General features: G+C 39.4%; 1 protein-coding gene across 1 annotated transcript in view; it reads left to right on the top strand.

Annotated features, from left to right (window-relative positions):
- The window catches only part of adcyap1r1b (adenylate cyclase activating polypeptide 1b (pituitary) receptor type I), a 31,715-nt gene extending 14,762 nt beyond the window's left edge, over positions 1–16,953 (top strand). Inside the window, exons 3-14 of the mRNA XM_035653666.1 lie at positions 9,688–9,790; positions 11,940–12,053; positions 12,532–12,635; positions 12,738–12,835; positions 13,874–14,006; positions 14,125–14,278; positions 14,365–14,425; positions 14,506–14,575; positions 14,849–14,940; positions 15,160–15,289; positions 15,976–16,017; positions 16,625–16,953. Of these exons, the coding sequence (XP_035509559.1) occupies positions 9,688–9,790; positions 11,940–12,053; positions 12,532–12,635; positions 12,738–12,835; positions 13,874–14,006; positions 14,125–14,278; positions 14,365–14,425; positions 14,506–14,575; positions 14,849–14,940; positions 15,160–15,289; positions 15,976–16,017; positions 16,625–16,813 (1,290 nt within the window). The 3' untranslated portion in view covers positions 16,814–16,953. The remainder of the gene's footprint in view (positions 1–9,687; positions 9,791–11,939; positions 12,054–12,531; positions 12,636–12,737; positions 12,836–13,873; positions 14,007–14,124; positions 14,279–14,364; positions 14,426–14,505; positions 14,576–14,848; positions 14,941–15,159; positions 15,290–15,975; positions 16,018–16,624) is intronic.
- The last annotated feature ends 3,824 nt before the right edge of the window (positions 16,954–20,777 follow it).

Here is a 20,777-nt window from a genome sequence, read left to right as displayed (position 1 = left end):
CAGTGGGGGATAAGCAGTGAATGCGCTTTACTCTCCAGGCCACAACAGCGTCAAAGCCTGACCAGAACATATCCTGGAGGGGAAAACGGTCCCAGTGTCCCACCAAAACAAACAATGACAATGCACATCAAGCTGCATCCCTCTTCCTCTCCATTCCTCCCTCTTTCTCTTCTCTCCCTTCCACATTCTTTTTAGTCTTGTGTCTTCCCTAATGATGCGTCTCATCTTAGAGTTTCAAAGCTTTCCTCCGTCAGAGCAGCGGCGCTATAGGTGAGTGATCTTAAGAGAAAGCCTCGCTCCTCCATTCCCGCTATTCCTGAGAGAAGTAATTCCCTCTCCCGAGAGGAATCGTTTCCTTAGCACAAACCCCACACACATTTAGAAGCCACTAATCCTTCAGCCGCTGCAATTTTTACTTTTCCTCCTGTTGTTTACTTTTTCCCCTCATGGTGTGACTTTAAGTATTTATTGAGCGCTAACGTCATACCTAAAGAAAGACCAGCGTGTGAAAGGTGTTATGTTTGGTTTGCGAGAGTGAAACCAACTTGTGTGTTTCTTAATTATGTGTTGCTCTTCCAAGACGGAGCACAAATCATTACACACACTCAGGCTGACAGTGTGAACATGAAAAGCCGCTGAGGACTCATTAATCCACTGATTACAGCTTTGGGGAGGAGAGTCCTGAGCAGTGCTGCGGTCTCAAAACCACACACAACACACACACCCTTCTGAAGTTTTTTTATAATTGTGGCTACTGAAACCACTCTGTGTATAACCTTGTGTATATTATGGATTCACTTCTGGTTTAAAACTATAATGTTGAATAATTTATCTAGAGCTTGGAGCACTGTGGGTGGGACTGTCCTCAGTTAACACCTGTACCCATAAAAAACTCAAAATGTTGCTTTTCTTAAAGTATGGTATTAACTGCTGGAGGAAACTAACAAGAGACGGCTAGATTTTGAATCATGGATGTATAGAGAAGAACTGGAGTACAGCGTTGGGTTGAGCTTCATTTATTCCGTATAAAGCGCTCGCAGTAGCACATGAAGACAAAAAAGCATTCCGCTGTACAGAAAACTTACCTGGATGAATACAAAAACTGCGGCCCACAGCGCCCCATAGAGAGGCACACCAGAACTTCCTGTTAGCCCTCCGCTAACTTTAATGATTTAATTGTGGTTGGACTTGTTCCTGACTAAGATTTTCCTAGCAACTGGAACAATTATGATTGTAATTATTTCATTTCGCGAAGGGTTCGTGATGGTAAATAAAAAACAGATCCACCGTTTTTACAGCTGCTTCTTTCACAATGAAACCTTACGAAAAGTTATTTTTGAACAAGTGGCATCAACGTATGGATGCCAATTGCTGTAATGACACAGTGGCCAAAGCCGACACTTTTCCTGGTGGCTGGTTTTGGAAAGTGTCCAATCAAAAAAGTCGCATCCCTCCCTAAAGTACCAAAACCACTGATACGCAGTAACCTGAGACTTCAGTCCCATGGGGGGCCCCTGGGGCGGTTTCCTGGTTGCGTAAACAAGCCTCAATTGTTGAATAAAATCCAGGAGAAAGTCTGTATCTCATATAAATATGTAATGGCTGTTTAATCCTATTCTTAAATAAACCTCCAATCATCTCCAGTAATTTGTATCACTGTGAGCGATATAAAGCAATTTAAACAGCATCTTGATGAGTTTGCCTAAAGGCGCTCGAGTGGTGGAGGTGTCGGTGGTCCAGGCTGCCTTTGGTAGTATGGTCACACGTATCTTGCCAAATATACGCTCCATCTCCCATTCACTTATTGAAGCCAGATAACAAACAGAGCAGGCGTGTTAAACATTCTTCTTTTTCTCTTGGTGAAGAGCATACGTTACTCAAAGTTGATTGGAATTTGAATGGTCTTCACCAAATTTTTTTAGGTTCGACATTTAACTGACGACTGACTATTTTTTATGAATATGTCATATTATTATATTTTAATGCATACAACAATAACAGTTACAGAGCAATAGATAAACTTTGTATAAATAAAGGCTGATTTTATTCATTTTTGAGCAGATTATGAATATTGCATTGAGATGATGGAGCGTTTTATACATTTCTGTGTCTGTACTATTGTACTTTATATTCTATTTTAACGATTTTAACTACTTAAAAGCCTATTTTAAGTGACAAATTCAGTTTTTATTTTATCTGATCATTGGCATGTTCTATTAGCTCTTTAGGCTGTTGAATGCGTACGTTTCTAATGCAGGATGAGCTGTTAGGTGACTACGTGAAAGGCTCTGAGAATATAAGCTCGTGGTTTAGGTCTCAAAGTTGTAACTTAACAAATGTTTTAGGTTTTCTTTACAAAATGAAGAATTCATTCCTAGACATTTATTACATGTACCAATATCACTACAAGGAGGTTAGAGAATAGCTAAAACCTCTGACACAGAGCAACAGAGAGCAGGAGAAGCATTCGCTAACCACTAAGCTTAAGCACTGTAACGCTGCCAGACGAATAGCCATGTTAAACACTGTTGGGATTAGGACAAAGCTATGAGAGCTTGGCAGAACTTATTCTTAAGTTTAAATGAATTATTGGCAATTATTATGTAATAGAGAATATTACACAATTAACTGGGTTGAGCTAGAGCAGTAAAAATGCGAGCACCTATAAGCACTCAAACAGAAAGGACACACTGACGGCAGAACATAGGTCACGTTTTATTTATGTATGGTTTATGAACAAATGTTGGAAAAATCAAAATCAAATTAGATCAAATAATGATTGGGATTTGGGATTTTTTAAATGAATAATTCAATGTTTTGGTCTTTTTGGACAGTTTACTATTTAGAATTGTGAAACCCAGAGAATTGCAATTTCGGATCAAATTGGATGATTTTATAGTTTGAGGTTCGGCCTGCAGCAGAACTACCTTACTCAGAGGATGCGCTCTCTCCAAGGACTCGAGTTCCAGTTTCATGAGAAAGTGTTTCACATATAGCTCCGCGTTCCTCTTTGTTATCCTTCTTTCTCTGAACGTATCACTCATGATGACGACTCCAACAGTGGCAGTGTGAATACCACAGAGTCTTGGTGGTTTGTAACATTAAGTGGGAAAGAAATGATAATTAAAGGCAGTTGTGCTCGAGCAACTCACCATGAATTTCATGGAAGAGCATCAGCAGACTATTATGGTGGCCTTGCAAAGCTGCGTCCCATTCATGTTGTGTCTTGTTTGTTATTTTCTGTTTGTGTGTGTGTGGTGTGTGTTTCTTCTGTGACTATCTAGCAAAATATGTGTTAGCATTGATGCTGTAATGCATTAAATATCAGCATGGGGGGATCAAAATGTGTGTGTTTCACAGTAAAATACTGGACACTTGGGCTGGATTCAATTTGATCATCGACAAACGGGAGGCACATTATGAAATCTAAGGGTTTCTATTTACAAGTAGAGCAGAAACGACAGGAGCAGAAGGAGGTTCAAGTCACAGTGGTTCAGCTTCTGATCCAAAACTCAAGCAGCTCTTCAGCTGTTGCTCCTACAACGGAGAAGGGAGGAGGAGAGCTCGTTTGCTGGCGGGTTTTTTTAGGTTGGAGTAGGAATGCCAAGCTCCAAGCTCTCCCCGTGGCGAGGCCGGATGCGGTCAAGTCTGCTACTGGCTTTTAACTCAAGGCGAACCCTCCGGGGCTGTAGCCATGAGGACACACAGATACATGAACATGCTCGTGCAGACACGCAAACGTGACAGGCTTGTGTTCACATAACAGTTGAAAATGCAATCATTGATAGGCAGCGAGTGTCTTGTAATAGCAGCCTACAGTAGTATGTATGAAAAGGAAGTAAAAAGACATTAAATGGAGTGTTTCAAAACTGCATTCAGTGTTAAACTCAAAGGTAAATCTGGATTGGGAAAAGTAGAAAAAGCATGCTTTCTGTCCCTCATCTACCACCCTGAGGTGGCCTTGAGCATACCTTAAAGGTCCAGTCTATAAAACTTTAGAAGGATCTATTGGCAGAAATGTAAATATATTACTTCATAGCGTATGTTTCATTTAGTGGTTAGTCACCTGAATATAGGAATTGTTGTTTCATTATCTTAGAAGAGCCATTTTATCTAAGACGGTGCAGTATAGAACCACATTTTCTTACAGCAGCCCAGAACTGACAAACAACATGGCTGCTAGATTGGAGCTTTTTTGCGAGTCTTTGCAGCCACCGTAGTTTCTCCTTTAAGCTTGAAACAGTAGGTGAAACGAGGGGGTTAAATTTGCAACTACAACAGCTAGATCTCACTGAATCCCTTACCTACATTGGTCTTTAAGAATAATAGTGCTCTAAATAGCGCTTGCTTGTTTCGCTGGCACCAAGTCCTCCTACAGACTTCACAGCTTTTCATTCCCAGGTAATCAAATACAGATGCGAGCATGTATTCATTAGTTTGCAATCTGCAACCTCATAGCTAGATCACTAAATCCTACAGACTGTTCCTTAACCCCCGAATGCTCCAGCTGCCAGCAGATCAGACTGTGGTTGCACTGGGCAGCATCCATAAATGTGTGTAAACTGTGTGAATTATGATTCAGGTTCCTCTAAAAACGAAAAAGATCTCTCAGGAAACACCTCCTGGAATAAATAAAAGGTTAAAAAAAAGAACAAACAGCAACAAGCAATGTTGAATCCAGAATTTAAAAGAAGACTGTTGAGAAAGGATGTTTTGTCTAACATTTAAACCTTATATCTCATGCGTTATGCGCACATGTTCCATGATTGTCAGATATTGTACTTGAGGATCAAATGGGAGTTTATGGAGATCTTTCTAAACATTTCTCTACGTTAAGACTTCTGAGGCTTTCCCGTTTGGATTTGCTCTGCAAGAGATTATTACACTTAAAGAGACTAGTATATAAAAGATACTCGGTAATGCATTTCGCTGATGGTCTCTTAATGTTGGTTTTCTAGATCCCAAGGGAGCTGATGGTCCTGTTGTGTCCGTCTGTGATGAGCTGAGTATTCAGAAGGAAACTCCTGACTGAAACACAAAATGTCTGTCTTGTAATACAGCCGCTATCCTCGCCATCCTCTTCCTCGCACGCCTCAGTAAGCTGATTTAAATTCTTATCTTTTTGTTCGGTTCTAAAGAGAAAATCTGGTGCGTCTTGAATGAGCATGCTTGTGTAGTGCAGCTAAAACGATAATTACACTGCAAACAGATTAGCAACAGCGTGAACATGCTGACATGAATAATATTTAGCAAACACGGTTGACCTCATTTCATGCACTACAACAGTACATTCATCGTAGTTAAAGTAACCAGTATGGAGTGTCGCATCAATAATTCAATTGATCGGTGTGTGGCAAGCGATGATAAAGAGCATCTCATTCATTTATTCATTGTTCATTCAACATTATTCCTGTCTGTTAAATCTGTGAGGAAGAATCCTTCTTTGAAATTGATGCCATTAAATTAAAAGAATACTGGACTTGTTGAGTCTCAATCCCAGTTCGTCAATACTGGTTTTTTCTTTTCAGGCCCTGTGGATTTTGCAAATCCATCAGGGTGCGCTAGGAGAAGCCTGAAGAACCTGATTATTTAACTTCGTTACATACGAATCCTGTCAGTGTAGTGAACATTTGAAACCAAATATGACCAAAAGTCTGTTTTAATAAAAAGCTAAAACGCGCAGGGTCACTACAGTGGATAGCTATTCAAAAGCAGTTTCTGTGTTAGAAGCATTGTTTTTAATAGTATTAGTTGCACGGCAGCCACCACAAGTGGAAGCTTGTCTCCCATATACTGCACCCAACTTGCCATCTGTTGTAAGTGCAACAAAAAGTCTGAAGAACAAGATGGCTGAAGAATCAATTTTATAGTAGGAGAGCCTTTAAAAAAATGGAAATGAAGTGAACAATTAAGGATAATAAGTTGTTAAATTCATAGCACTGATTAATGTCCAGAGGAAATTACGATTAATTGGATTCATGCTGGCACTTCATTTCTACTAACAATTCATACTACCAATTGAAAAGCTTCCTGCAGTAACTTGAAGTTTTAAAAAAAAAAACAACAATATTTTGTACAAAAGTTAACATTGAACATGCATTAAAACAATGATATTTTACTATATATTACATTAAAAATATATTTATTAATGTTTTTAATAATACAGTTTAAAACTCAAAACACATGAAGGGCAAATGTGCAAAAACATTCATATTGTGATTATTTTGTACGGATGTGATATGATCATGATTTTCGTGATTTTTCTGACAAATTCGGTGTTTTCTTCCTCATGGATGTATAGCTCTTGGTTTGTAAACTTTTCTAAGAGTGAAGGGCCTGTGAATATAGCTTGTGTTTCCTGTTTATAGCTAAATAATAGTCTATACTTTAAAAATAACTATTTCTTTTAGTATTTCTCTGTTGAAATCAAAGAGTCTCTGTGACCGCCAGAGAAGGCTTGGTGACTCCTAAATAGGGGTCCCAACCCCGTAAGTTGGGAAACCACTGCTTAGTCGATAAATTGCATATTTTTAGCATCAAAATTGCATCTATATTTAAAGTATTCTGTTTGAACACTAAGCATGATAAATCAGTAAGCAGCTGGATGAGCTTTAAGAATATTGTATGACACAGGCACACCCTCAGTACATGACATGAGCTGTGAGCCGATCATGCTGGGGGAACACAGTTGACCTAATTATGATATCAGTTGAGAGTGATTTAAGGCAGACAGATTACGGCTATAATTAGTCACAGGAGGTACACAGCAGAGGAAATAACACAGAAGCACAGAATACTGTTCTTAAACTTTCCAAGACTCACACAGTGTTTGGCTTCATCCTTTCCAAACCCTGTGGCCTTCCGAATTTTAGTTCATGTGTGTTTAATCTGCTTTATGTTCACTGGCGCATTCAGTGCCAAAGAATGAAGTCAAACAGCGAGGATGTGGGGGTTCAGGGAGAGTGGATGGCGTACATTGTAGTTCAGGTTTAAATCACATCCATGCTGCAAGATGAGTTTTTAAATCAACACTTTGTAGTCGTCCTCCCCCCTTAATTATATGATCTAGTTTGTTTAATATTAAACCAATGAACCCATGTGTTTCTTTAGCCTTGAAACACTTCCATCATGTTTCCACTTATTTTCCTGATCTGAACCTTTTCTCATCTTAGTGGGCGTGTACGGACTGTGTGTGATTGACATCTCTGTTAAGATTTGCTGTACCTGTTGAGGCAGTGTATTGGGACGTTTGACTGACTGATGTCATTTTCAGCGCAAGCTCCACACAAGTTTACACCGAGCAGAGTCTAAATCAGGTGGACTTAACCTGTGTGACCGTTTAATTGAGTGGTTATTTCTACTTTACTGACCTGTTAATGTACCTCAGTCATGCTTTAGCTTCCACGTTACGTCTGATCTGTTGGTAAATCTTTGTCAGGTGTACTTATAGTTTAAGTTTCTTCTATTTTGACAGTTTTCAACCACAACATTTTCTGTATCAGAAGGTGTCTGTGGTGTATGGCGTTTTGTATTCACTGGTACTGCACAGCTCTGTAATCAGAGTTGGACTGTTACCTCATCACTCACAGATTAATCAGAGAAGTAAGAAGAAAAGCACCATGGGTTCACCAAACGCTCGGGCCCTCTTTCAGCTTTGCAATTTGAACGGTGCTCTTTCAGCTTGTTCATTCAGAACTTTAAAGTACACAATATATATAATTAGGGGCAGTCGTGTGGCAGAGGCAGAGCAGGTCGTCCCTAATCAAGAAGATTGTGGTTCAATCCCGGCTCCTGGTGCCACATGTCAAAGTATCCTTGAGCAAGATACTGAACCCAAATGTTCCGATGCCGATTGCAGTCGGTGTGGTTGAAATGTGTATGAATGAGTTAATTTGTGTTCGATGGACTTTGCCATCACTGGGTGCAATGTGGTGAAAGGCGAATGTGCCATGTTAGTGTAAAAGCGCTTTGGTGGGTCGGAAGACTAGAAAGGCGGTTATAAGTACAGGTCCATTTACCAAATAAAACGTATGCAATGTACCTGGCGTAACTTACAGCTATAGTATGCATAGCTAAAGCTATAAATTTGCCGCATTAAAATGGTCTAGGAGCTATGTTCTATAGTAGTTGAGTTGTGTTCTTACATTATCCAAAGTTTCCAAAATGTTCAAACTTGAGAAATCTGTCATTTTATTCAGAAGGCTGGTCATACACTGACTGTTTATCCAGTCTGGGAAGCCACATTTTTACCATCCACTGTTTAGATCTTGGTGGCTTTTTAATCTAGATTTGACCAAAGAAAGATTTTAGTCATCAGGACGTGCTGGATCTTAATTATCAGAGAAACAAGTGAGCTAACGTTACAGCAGCTCGGCTCCCCTCGTGGATGTGAGAGACTCCAAAGTGGCAGAAGTTATATGTTGTACGTTTAAGTACATGAATAAAATGTAACCTATGTAACTTAAGCACATCACCTAAATTAACTTACATACGTTACTTTAAAGAAATTGCTTATGGTCTCCTGGGTTAAAGTTCTGTGTTTGATTAAGCCATCCATCCACCCCACCACCTGCTCAAAGTCAGCTGACTTTGATGGTGGACGTGTCCACAAATGACGCTAGAGGGTTCTACAACGTCATATTTTGAAGCAGACGGCCACTAACCAAGCCGCAGTATTATAGATGAGTTGGGAATGATGCAGCGTCAATTATGGAGTATTTTATCTTCCAAACCCAACAGTGTGACTAAACAAGTGTCTGCAGTGTCTAACAAATGGTTAGAGATGCAATAACATCCTCATCCAGCGAACAGTGGTCCAGAGGATGTCATCATTTCAACCATCTGTGCTTTTACTGCCAGTATATTCAATTCAAGTGCACCACTGCAGAAATGGTGCTGTTGCTAGCAAGTGCAGCACATAAATCATCCAGATACAGATTCGTGTGTCGACACTTGTTCCACACAATGCCCCCAAACCCACTGTGTCTCTATTACTCTGCTAAATCTTCAGTGCATGAATCCCGAGCGAGCGCTGTTGACATCAGTGGATAAATGCTCAACTGCTCCTCTGCTACACCTCATAAAGCCGTGACGTGGTGTCTCCCGGACTGACGCCAAACACAGACGCACAATCTCGTCATCTTACCAGACACCCACCTCCATCAGCGCCCCTGCCCCTCCCTCAACCTGCTCGCTCCAAACGTCAGCTCAGCATTGTGCAGCTGTCAGAGGGGTTATGTAGGAGGCGTCTCTGGACGTGACCTCCGTGTCTGGAGTCCTAGCTCTGGGGACTCGATTGTTTGTACAAGTTTAAAACAGTCTTCTCTGTGTGCCAGTTCTCAACAGATGGGAGTAATGCCTGGCACGGTCCAGTGTGAAAAGTGCACGTCTGAAAGCCTTTCCTGCCTTGTTTTCATTAGAGTAATGCCCCTCCTTTGGGTCAGTTAGCATGGGGAGAGTGCCAGCAGCTCTGAAATGGTTTGTTTAATTGGTTGAGTGTTTAAACAGATCCCAGAGCTAAGACCTCTCCCACACTGTGGTGTGAACTGCATGGTGAAGCTAATGAAGCAGCCTCTTCCATTTTACCTCTGGGCCCTTCCTCTTTGCTCTGATGTAATCTTCAGCCACTTGACTCCCCCTTTCTCTCTCTGTGTATTTCTGTGCGTGTGTGTTTGTGCTGTCTTCCAGGTTTCGAGCCAACAGGTCCCCACTAACTGTGTGATCCAGAGGGAGGAGGAGAAATGCATGGAGATGATGGCCTCGGATGATCCTGGGAACGATCCAGAATTTGGTAGGATTTTGCGAGTGTGTGTTTGTTTAGCCTTTAATCCCTTCCCCTCATGCCAACCACTATGCTGTTGATGCTGCAACAGTTTTGGCTAATTAAAAAAAAAAAAAGAATAAACACAGAGATTAATAACAAGAACATCTTGAAGGCCTCCATACTAATGAGTGGGAGATAATTCTACAAATTGTAGTTTGACTCCGACCTGCTCGTCTGCAAAGAGAGATCATTAGAAGGACTCCACAATGTGTGTCTGTGCTTGATTTGTAGCATGGAAAACCAAAGCAGGGCCAACAGAGAGATTCAGCAAAGCAAATTAATTCTTTTGTTTTACTTTGTGCCTCTGTCTCCAGAGTGAGGGAGGCGCAGATCGAGGCTTTATTTGGCAGAATCTCATGATGATGATCCTGAAAATTAAAGCTGATCAGTGAGGCAGTGAGTGACAGGCGTCTCTGTGGCTGATTATATGATGGATGAAACGAGGATGAGACTGAGAGAGAAAGGCCAATCCGTGCCAATTCTGCTTCTTAACCTTGTTTAGAAGTCTATTTTGGTTAGGAAAAAACAGGAGCTACAAGGATTAAAATGACTTTCCACTTGCACATGCACATCATCAGAAGGCATCTTTCCACAGTCTGTACAACAATCACCAACGCTGGTTTGGTTGAAATAAATCTTTATACTTCTAATGGTGGCAAATGTGTCAAAGTACGTCCACTAAAAGTAGGGCTGCACGAAAGTATAAAAAAATAGTAAAAGTCATATATTATATATTTTGACAGATCAGATTAGTGGAAATTTTCCATCACAATTTTCATTTTCACTGAAAAACAATTAAAATCATGATGATGTAAGAAAGAAACACGTTTTCTTACATGCACAACAAGATATTAAGGCAGGACTACAATACTTTATACTAATTGCACTTTCTTGCAATTTGGATATTGCACTTGACCATATTGTGATTTCAACAATATTTTGATTAATTGTACAGCTCTAAATAAAAGTTGTTGATTTTGCCACTGACAGGCTCAGATTGTGTCTGGAACCCTGCAGAGGTAGACCTTTTGTTTAACCAGAAACAGCCGTTATACAGCTTACTCAGAATGTGGATACATTTTATTAACCAAATCATAATTTATGATGATATTTTGTCTTTCCACAAGCTTTTTACTTGTAAATACTTACTTGTAAGTATTTTTACAGTGTGTAATTAGTACTTTTACTTAAGTAAAGGATCTGCAAACAAACTCAAGCTCAGGATTATTGTTCTTTGAATTAAGCTTGATTATTATGTTATTATATTAACATTTTATAAAATTTCCTGCAATTATGAAGGGTCAGGAAATGGATGAAACCCATTTAAGTGTTTATTAAATTCATAAAAACCCTGCTGTAGCATTTCTGCTGGACAAAAGGAAAACTCATTAGTACCATATTTTGCTGGGAAGATGTGCACATCATAACAGTTTTTTGTGTGTGGCATTTTTGAAAATCTTAAACAATAATGTTCTGCAGATTTATTGCACTACATCTGCACAGCAAACTGGGACTGACTTTTCAAATGGATGTTATTTGTGTTAGTTAGGAAGCCTTATAGGAGTGTTGGCTACAAAGCAGAGCTGCTTAACTAAGTCACAAACTAAAATTGGAAATCAGACCATCCTCTTTTAGCTCCTGCATCTCTGTATGCACCATTAATGCAAACCCACATGATTGTTCCCAATATCTCAGCCACAATTTATGCCTATATGCAGCAATTTATTCCTGCTTTCCAGTTAACTTCCATCATTTTAGACCGACTGGGATTCAGCTACAAAATGTGTATTATAATAACCAATCATCCTAAATTTCATTCCTGACACAAACTGCTGTTTTTATGGAGTTTTATATGAAATAAAAAGCTGCAGCAACAGAAGAAATGATGCAGAGGCGGCACTAGCAGGAAGTAACAAATAAAAATCATTGAATTCTACCAAAATTAGATGAATTAAAAAGAAATAATGGCTGCTGGCTGACTTTTCATTTACTATCTGAGAATTTCAAGGATGTGTGATTTTGGAACAATGATGAGTGAGCTGCAGGTGAACATATGAAATGAACATATGGCTTTTTCTAAAGAATCACTGTGTTCGTCTTCCTGTCGTGTCCTCAGGCTGTCCCTGGATGTGGGACAACCTGACATGTTGGCAGCCTGCCAGGATCGGTGAGGTGGTCGAAGTCAACTGTCCCGAACTCTTCTCTCAGTTCATGAGCGAAGAAGACTACGGTCAGTGGCGAAGAACTTCTTATACACAATTAACAGCAGATTCTGTATTTTATTGGACTTTTTGAGAGTCCCTGTTTACACATGGTCTTGTTACAGTGTGGAGATTTAGGGATGCCATTTCAGTGAACTGCAGATTTACTGTGCTAAAATTAAAAAGGTCCATAGTGTGACATTTAGGAGGATCTTAAATATGGAATATAATATGTATAACTATGTTTTTATTAGACAGTCCACAACAAGTATAACAGAATACAGAATCAGAAATCTATTCTCTACATATTTCAAATTAAGGGCTTCTCACTGTATTGGTGATATCATTGGTTGTTTTTAGTGTAAATATGCAAAAAATGTACAGTTGTGTACAGTAACTTCAACTCTCACTGAAATAATTACAGTCAGTGCGCCTGTTCCTCTTCCTGATTTCACTCTAGAAATAAGTCTGTTTGTCATAATGAAATAACGCATCCTGTGTCTACAGAGCTGGGGAAGTTGAGTCGGAACTGTACCGAGTTTGGCTGGTCAGCGACCTTCCCTCATTACATCGACGCCTGCCTGTACGAGGAGGGAAACAGCAGCCGTTCGGTTCGTATATGACTGCGTCTGCTTCAGATTTAAGGATTCACTGAGACATATTATACAGGAAACGCTGCTGTTTGTTCAGTTTCTCTTTTGTTTCCATCTCAGGACATGTACTTTGTGTCAGTGAAGGCTCTGTACACTGTGGGCTACAGCACCTCTCTGGTCTCCCTCACCATGGCCATGGTCATCCTATGCAGGTTCAGGTGAGACGGTTGGTGGTTAATGGAGGGTACTGCAGCTGGGTGGGGCAGTGGTTTTAAGATGAGGACATCCCTTTCAAGATGAATTATGAATAAAGTTTTTGAAAATAATAAGTCACACTACCACCCTCCCACCGAATGCATAAACACCAAAAGACAAAAAAACTGCACCCACAAAGTTACCCAAAGCACAACATGTAACACAGGACAAGTTGACCACAAACAAATGACCAAAAACATCCAGATTAACACAGGCCTACTGCCACTAAGCCACAGAACTACATTTTTAATAAGTTTGACGAAGCCTTCAAATTACATCACAACCCTGCCACAGAATGGCTCATTACGGTAAAAAAACAACAAAAAAGACATTAATATCAAAACTACTCAAAACAACCAAAAACAACTAGAAGTCTGATGGGCCGGCCAAAATAAAAAAATATAAAAAGAAGAGAAGCCACTCAGAGTAGGGGCCGTAGGAACCGGGCTTTTCCCTCTACACTAAAGCAACTTTAAAGGAACTAAACCTAAAAAACATAAATAAAGCCATAGAAGCAGGAATCATCAGAAAATGAGAACACAAAAAAAACAAACTGAAGTCTACTACTACTACTCTGACTCCATTCATAACTGCTGCTGCTCTGGCCCTCTCTTTAGTGGTTCTCCCTCTAGATGAGCAAATCAGCTACACCTGAGAGGAACTCGAAGTTTATGAATGCTTTAATTAGTGTTATCATAACGTATCTTTAAGTTGAATGTGTCGATATTTTACAATTGATGGTTGGCTTTAGTGCTGTTTTATGAGTTTTAACACTTTTTAACACCTTTTTTTGTATATAAATATACCCGTTCTCTTATCAACCCTTTGCACACATTTGCACCATTGACATTATTTTACACCACATGAAATACATATTTTAAAATAGAATTGTTTTTATTTTAATTGTATATGAAGAAGAAGTTGACATCAAACAACTAGATTTTTGCCACGTGCTTAAAAATGATATGATGTTCAGCATGTTCATGTGTTTTTCCTCCTAGGAAGCTGCACTGCACCAGGAACTTCATCCACATGAACCTGTTTGTGTCGTTCATCTTGAGAGCTATTTCAGTCTTCATCAAAGACGGCGTGCTGTACGCCAAAGAGGACAGCGAGCACTGCTTCATACACACTGTGAGTAACACAAAATCCCTGCGCACATGTTAACAGGCAGCAGATGATTTCTACTCAGCTTCATTTGAATGTTCTTGCTTTCTTCTCTCACATTGTTGTATTCTCGCTTTTCTTGAAGCTGGAGTGTCGAGCAGTGATGATATTCTTCCATTACTGCGTCCTTTCTAACTACTTCTGGCTCTTCATCGAGGGTCTTTACCTCTTCACTTTACTGGTGGAGACCTTCTTCCCTGAAAAGAGATACTTCTACTGGTACATCATCATTGGCTGGGGTAAGACACATCGCACGCACTTCTCATCTGATCAGATGGTTATGATCCCGACAGCGGTTTAATGTTTGTATCCTGTTTGACGACAGGAACCCCCACAGTGTGTGTGACCATCTGGGCGGTGCTGAAGCTACACTTTGATGATATCGGGTAGGTTTATGAGCAGCAGAGTTGAGTCTCATGTTGAGGCTTGTATGATCTGGCACTGAATGTGCTGTTTTATCTCTCAGGTGCTGGGACATGAATGACAACGCTGCCATCTGGTGGGTGATAAAGGGACCTGTGCTGGCTTCAATTATGGTACGTTATCACCCTGCTCAGTTCAGTTCAGCTCAGTTTTATTATCCCAGATGAAAAACAACATAAATACAACAATGTTGTACATACAATATACAGCACATCATAATACATCGGTGCCTAAATTACATTTCCTTAAAATTTCATGTGCAAATTAAAGCTGCCTGAACGAAAACAACCAATCTGAGCCGAGAAAATGTACCCAAAGAAATGAATTAATCACAGTAACATGAGTAATTCATTACATCCACTCCTGAATTTACATTTTTTCCACAGATCAACTTTGTGCTCTTCATTGGCATCATCATCATCCTCGTCCAGAAGTTACAGTCCCCAGATATCGGTGGAAATGAATCCAGTATTTACCTGTAAGTCATTTTACTTTCATTTTATATTTTATCATTAAAATTTTTCATTAGCTGCAAATTATTTCAAGATGACTCTTTGTTTTCAAGATGAGATGTTGTAAGAAAATATCGATACACTTCATTTACAGTGGTTGGTGATCCTGGTTATAATGAGGACACACATGCTGTAGGCCTCTCATCATAATGTGTATGTGTGTGTGTGTGTGTGTGTGTTTGCAGAAGGTTGGCCCGCTCCACTCTGCTACTGATCCCTCTGTTTGGGATCCACTACACTGTGTTTGCCTTCTCCCCTGAGAACGTCAGCAAGAGAGAGCGGCTGGTGTTTGAACTCGGCCTCGGATCCTTTCAGGTGACTCTCTCTCCTTCACAGTCTGGATTTAAAAAAGGACAATCTATGTATAAACTGTGGATCTGTGGCCCTGTAGAGGTAGTTTGGGTAGGGTGTTTGCTTCTGTGGTAATTAAATTCAGCTTTGCAACTTGTGCAGCTTATTTATGTTTTCTGCAACTTTTTAAAGTAAAAATTTGAATCTAAAAAGGAAGTAAAGAAAATGCAGCTGTGTTAGTCAAGTCTCAAATGTTTCAAATTCACCAAAAAACATTAAAAAATTAATTTTGACAGTTCTAATATAATTGTAATATCTAGCATTCAAACACTTGAAAGACTGACTTTGACACAAATAATTGGGGACTTGAACCAAAAAATGAATTTTAAATATAAAATATATTTTGGAAATGGTAGTTAAAAAGGCTTTTTTAACGGTCAACTTGCAATTAAATAGAAATGTAATATCAAGAGCATTGAAATTTGGACTGAAGTCACAAAAAGGACAATTTGATCGTGGTAGACTGATCCAATACTGAAACTAAAAGCCCAGTAAAACTGCTGATTATAGGCTTTTCCTGTAGATTATTCATACAGTGCGCATATTATTTTGAGAGTTGATGTATGAGCATTTGTCTCAGCATGCTGATGTTTTTACAGTAGATGTGTCTGTGTTTCTGTCTCATGTTTGGGCTCTGTGTCTCTCTTCAGGGCTTTGTGGTGGCCGTCCTCTACTGCTTCCTGAATGGAGAGGTAAACCTCCTTTAAAACAGTAACTGACACTAATATAGCAGTTTCCTGAATGCACAATTTAATTAAACATACAACATTGCTAACAAGCAGTTTATCCATAAGGAAAAGATGAGGTTTGAAGGACAAATAACTTGAATTGTGCTAGATTAGGCTCATAATTTACTGTTTTTTGTGAATATTAAAAAAAATATTGAAAATCAGGAAGAAAAATCTTTATTACAAACATTTGTTTGTGTACAAACAACTTGTAGTGTAACTGTTCTTAGCAGTTTGGCACATAATCAGCTCATGTACATTTTCTCACCCTTTTTTCATTTCTTCACTTTCTATTACATGGACTATTTTCTAAGCTTAGCTTCTTGGAACAGGAACTACAAAATATGTTTAGTATGAGGGAGCATAAAATCCAGCAGAAAATTAGTGTATTATTAATAACATGTTTATTTCTTTTAAGAAAACAGTATTTTTCAGTGAAAATCAGTAAAAATCTAAAAGAATGAGCCTTAAATACAGTCCAGAGAGAGCTAGAGTGAGACTGAGGGACAGTGAGCTTGTCTCTTTCCAGCGAGGTCCATTAATAATGACCTTGTGAAGTATATCCCTCAAGGTGCAATCGGAGATCAAGAGGAAATGGCGCAGCTGGACGGTGAACAGGTACTTTGCTGTGGACCTGAAGCACCGGCATCCTTCGCTGGCGAGCAGTGGGGTGAACGGGGGCACGCAGCTGTCCATCCTCAGCAAGAGCAGCTCGCAGATCCGCATGTCCAGCCTGCAGGCCGAGACGCCGGCCACCTGAGCGGCACCGGCGGGGACGCCACGTCCGGCAACGACGCCGCCTCCGGACCTGACGCCGCCAAACCTGCCACGCCCACCCTCGTCCCGATGACCAGCCTCACCAACCCGTTCCTCAACCCGTACCCCAACCCATACTCAGACGAAACCATGATGGAAACCCAACTCAACTCCAGCGACCTAGAGCAGCCTCTGGTCTGATCTGCTTCACCCCTGAACCTGACCCGAACGTCAGGAGCCAAATAATGAATCTCTTCGTGACCCGACCTCTGACCTGGTTCAGCTGGAGTGAAAAACAAACTCCTGCTCCTGAGCAGCCTATCATCTTCAAAGGGCATGATTATGATTCTAGTGTGTATCTAGTGTCTTGTTGGGCTGTAACATGCAGAAGAAGCATGGTTATCTCTCTGTACATATCGTATTAGTGTTTAAAGTTGTCTGGTGCTACAGTGTTTGCTGCTGTACAGCACAGGGGGACCAGAGAGCTCTACAGTGATCATTCCAGTCTGTCTGACATTTTTACAGTTGTCCTCAACTTTCACACTCGAAATGTATTTCAGACTGTAACTACACACTTTATTCCTCTTTAAATACAGACACCATAGCTGCTGTGCCATTAGAGATGGTTTAATTTAATACAGTCAACACTGGGAAATGTAAATACCTTAAAGGGGCAGACCACTGATTTTATCAGCCTGTGAAAACAGTTAAAATGTCTTGTTTGGCTCTAGAAGACGACAGAAAACCTGCGTTAAAAAACTGAGGGTATAATGAAAGATGCAGGTGTTTACTGATGAGGAGGATCTATCAAAAAGATACAGTCTGTTGCATCATGGGAAATGTAGTATCTAGTGTTCTTGGAGCCCCAAACTCTAGAGTAAAATTCCCGATATGTCGACCTCTGCTGCTTCGATTCCGACCCACCCTGATGTACAGTAATTACCTTAAAAGTGTAGTTTTGTTAAATATGTTTAATTTACAGTGTCAGCATCAAATCAGTGTTATTGATTGGTCAGCTGAAACATTACGGACCCCAGTGGCTAATTTCAGTAGACTTGTTACCCATTCAGTGCTGAAGGCGCACAGGCGGCTGCATCAGCTCAGTGTTATTACCCACTGATACTGGCACAATCCTTTGTTTCCTGTTTGAACTGATGTAAAACAATATAATTGGTGTTGAAGAGAGGAGAAATTTCCTCTGGATCTGACAGGTGGAAAAAGCAGTATTTATGAGAAGGACATATTTTCTACGGTTATGTGAAATGCCAAAAAGAAAAAAATGGGGAAAAAAACAGGGTTAGATGACTCCGAGGGTCTTCTTTGGATGAGTGCTGAGGTTTGCCGACTACGACCACAAACACAAACCTCTCTTTTAAACCTCAGCACCGGAACCCAGACGCCTCATCAGTGCGTCTGTGGAGTTAAACAGCCGTTAGTACAGAAAATGTCAATGAAAATGAACTCACGGCAAAAGTATCACGAGTTCAACTGCTTGCATGAAATTGCATTTATTGTCCATGTGTTCTTTTATTTGTGAGAATTCAGTGTTTAATCGGATGTTAAATTTCTTAACAGTTTCTTTTCCTTCATGAACTTTGCGGCTGTTGTAGAGGCGATGCTCTATAATCCTGATTCTTTTGTTACTTTTTAAAGCTGAGCCTCTTCAGCAGCCTCCTGCAGGAAGTTTCAACATTGTACTGGTCGAAGTGAAGGTGTAGACCAACGGAAACATCACAGCACTTCACTGTTTTTGGATAGAAATTCCTAATTTGTTTCTGAAAAATTTGATGAATGAGGGCTTTTTTTCCCCCTTCCCTCGTACCACCTTGCAGTATCTCTGTCTTTTTGCAGTTATTGTCTCTGGTGGCATTTGATCTCTTTATGCGTGAACACAAGCACACTGAGATGGATGTTACTTTCGGAGAGGGGCTTTTAACTCGGGGGGTAATTCTCTCATTCCAAAGACGAATTAATCGACTCCTCTCTGAGTTTTTTTTGCACGGCCGTATCTGTTTGCAAAGGCTGAGTTAGCTTTGCAACTGATGTCACTGCAGATTTTTCCTTTGGTCTGACTCAACTATCCTCTGAATCCCAACGTTCGACTCTACTTTGTGTCTCCAAAAGTGCCTTTAAGCACAAAACAAGTATTTTGACTTCTGTTGATGATTTAAAAGGAAAAAAAAAGATTTGTCTTTTAATTTCAAAAACGAAACTGCAAAGTAAAGAAAGGGGTTGAACAAAGTGCTTTTATGATGCTTAAAACTAAATCAGTATTTTAAACCTGGAGGCCTTCAAACTACTTAAACTCGTCTTTGCTAAAGATGAGCAGAACATACGACAGAATCAAGCAGCGCTACAGTAACTCAATGTACAGTACACTAAACCACACGCACAGAAGAATAAATATGTTTTAGTTTTTATATTTTACTGATGACACATTTTCTCTACAGCAGAGAAATACAGGACCATACAATATCTCCTGAATATGAACCACAAGACTTTTCTTTATGATATTCTCTAAAATATGAGACCGTTTTTTTCTAAATTTGTCTGGGAGACTGTATTCTAAATTTAATTTAATATGACTGGACTGAGTTTCTAAGTAATTTAGTCCGAATGCAAATGTCTGAAAGTGTCTTTAAAGACAAACTTCAACTGGAAAATCAACAACAAATAAGGGAATTGACAGATATTCTTTTCTGAATACACATTATTTATGTCTGATAATTATAAAAAACAATAGAAAAGTACTTTTTACATACACAATACACATCATTTTGGTAATTTGCAGGTAAAAAGACGTCAAGTACGGAGTCCTGAAGCTGACAAAATGTAGTTAAATTATTATTATTTAAAGAAAAATAGAAGAACAAAATCAAGTATTAATAAAGGAATAAAAACCTTTTTGCTATGTTTGCCAGGAGACTGAAGTAAAAGTATAAAACCTTTAATAGTGTTATTTATTCTCAAAAACTTAGGTACCATGAGTTCAAATTACCCCAGCATAACCCACCTCTCTACAAAAATGTACCTAAAAAAGGCTGTAAAATGTACATTTTTACATTATTCATCTAGCTGTTCTATTTTCTGTACATTTTATCTAACTACATAATGGTTTAAATGCAGTTTTAAAGTCTTCTCCCCACAGCCAGAAGATATATATATATATATATATATATATATATATTTAGCAGTAACAATTGTCAAATTTCAAATATTAAAATAAAACCGCAAAAGAATAAGACGTCTGTATTGTCCATGACAGCCCTCTGTTCATAAAACACCTAAATTTGGTAGAAAAACCAACATTTTTAGATATTAATAGAGACTGAAAGCTTATTATTAATTTTGGAAACAGCAGTTGACCAAAAAAGGACCTTTCAAACATGATCTTCATCCAAAGAGCTTGTTATCATGGACTTATACATACATTTTTCTGAGAACTTTAAAAACTTTTTGCCCACGCTAATCCCTTTTTCCTATTTCATCATTATGCATATCTTGTGCTGAAATAATATTTTGTCTACATGCTCTTTTTATCAGCAGTAATTTAATGACTATATTTATGGTAGCTACGGCGATAAATCTAGGTTAAAACCACTAATTTAACCTTTGTTGATGTCTAGATCACATATCCGAAACTCTGTCCATCAGTCTTAGTACAAACCTTCACTTTTTAACAATATTTTTGTCCACTTTTACTCTAAATATCTTTACATCTCTTCACCTGCAAATGACCAAATCCATTCTTTCTGGGAGTCCAGACCAGGCAAAGGCAAAGAGAGAAAGGAAGGGCTGACCGGAAACTGTACTGTCCTGTTGCTCTGCTGTGTCTGTATTCAGTGCGACCTGAAATAATAACAGTGCAAATCCAACAGCAGCTATAAGGAGGCCCTGTTTCATCTTGTGATGTTTGGGGAAAGGGCTGGACAATCACCACCTCCTCTGCTCTGGTTCAGTTGAACGTT

This window comes from Morone saxatilis, unplaced genomic scaffold, assembly GCF_004916995.1.
Source record: "Morone saxatilis isolate NCDOM2014 unplaced genomic scaffold, NCSU_SB_2.0 Contig12, whole genome shotgun sequence".
Lineage (NCBI taxonomy): Eukaryota > Metazoa > Chordata > Actinopteri > Moronidae > Morone > Morone saxatilis.
This window is presented reverse-complemented; position numbering and strand designations above follow the sequence as displayed.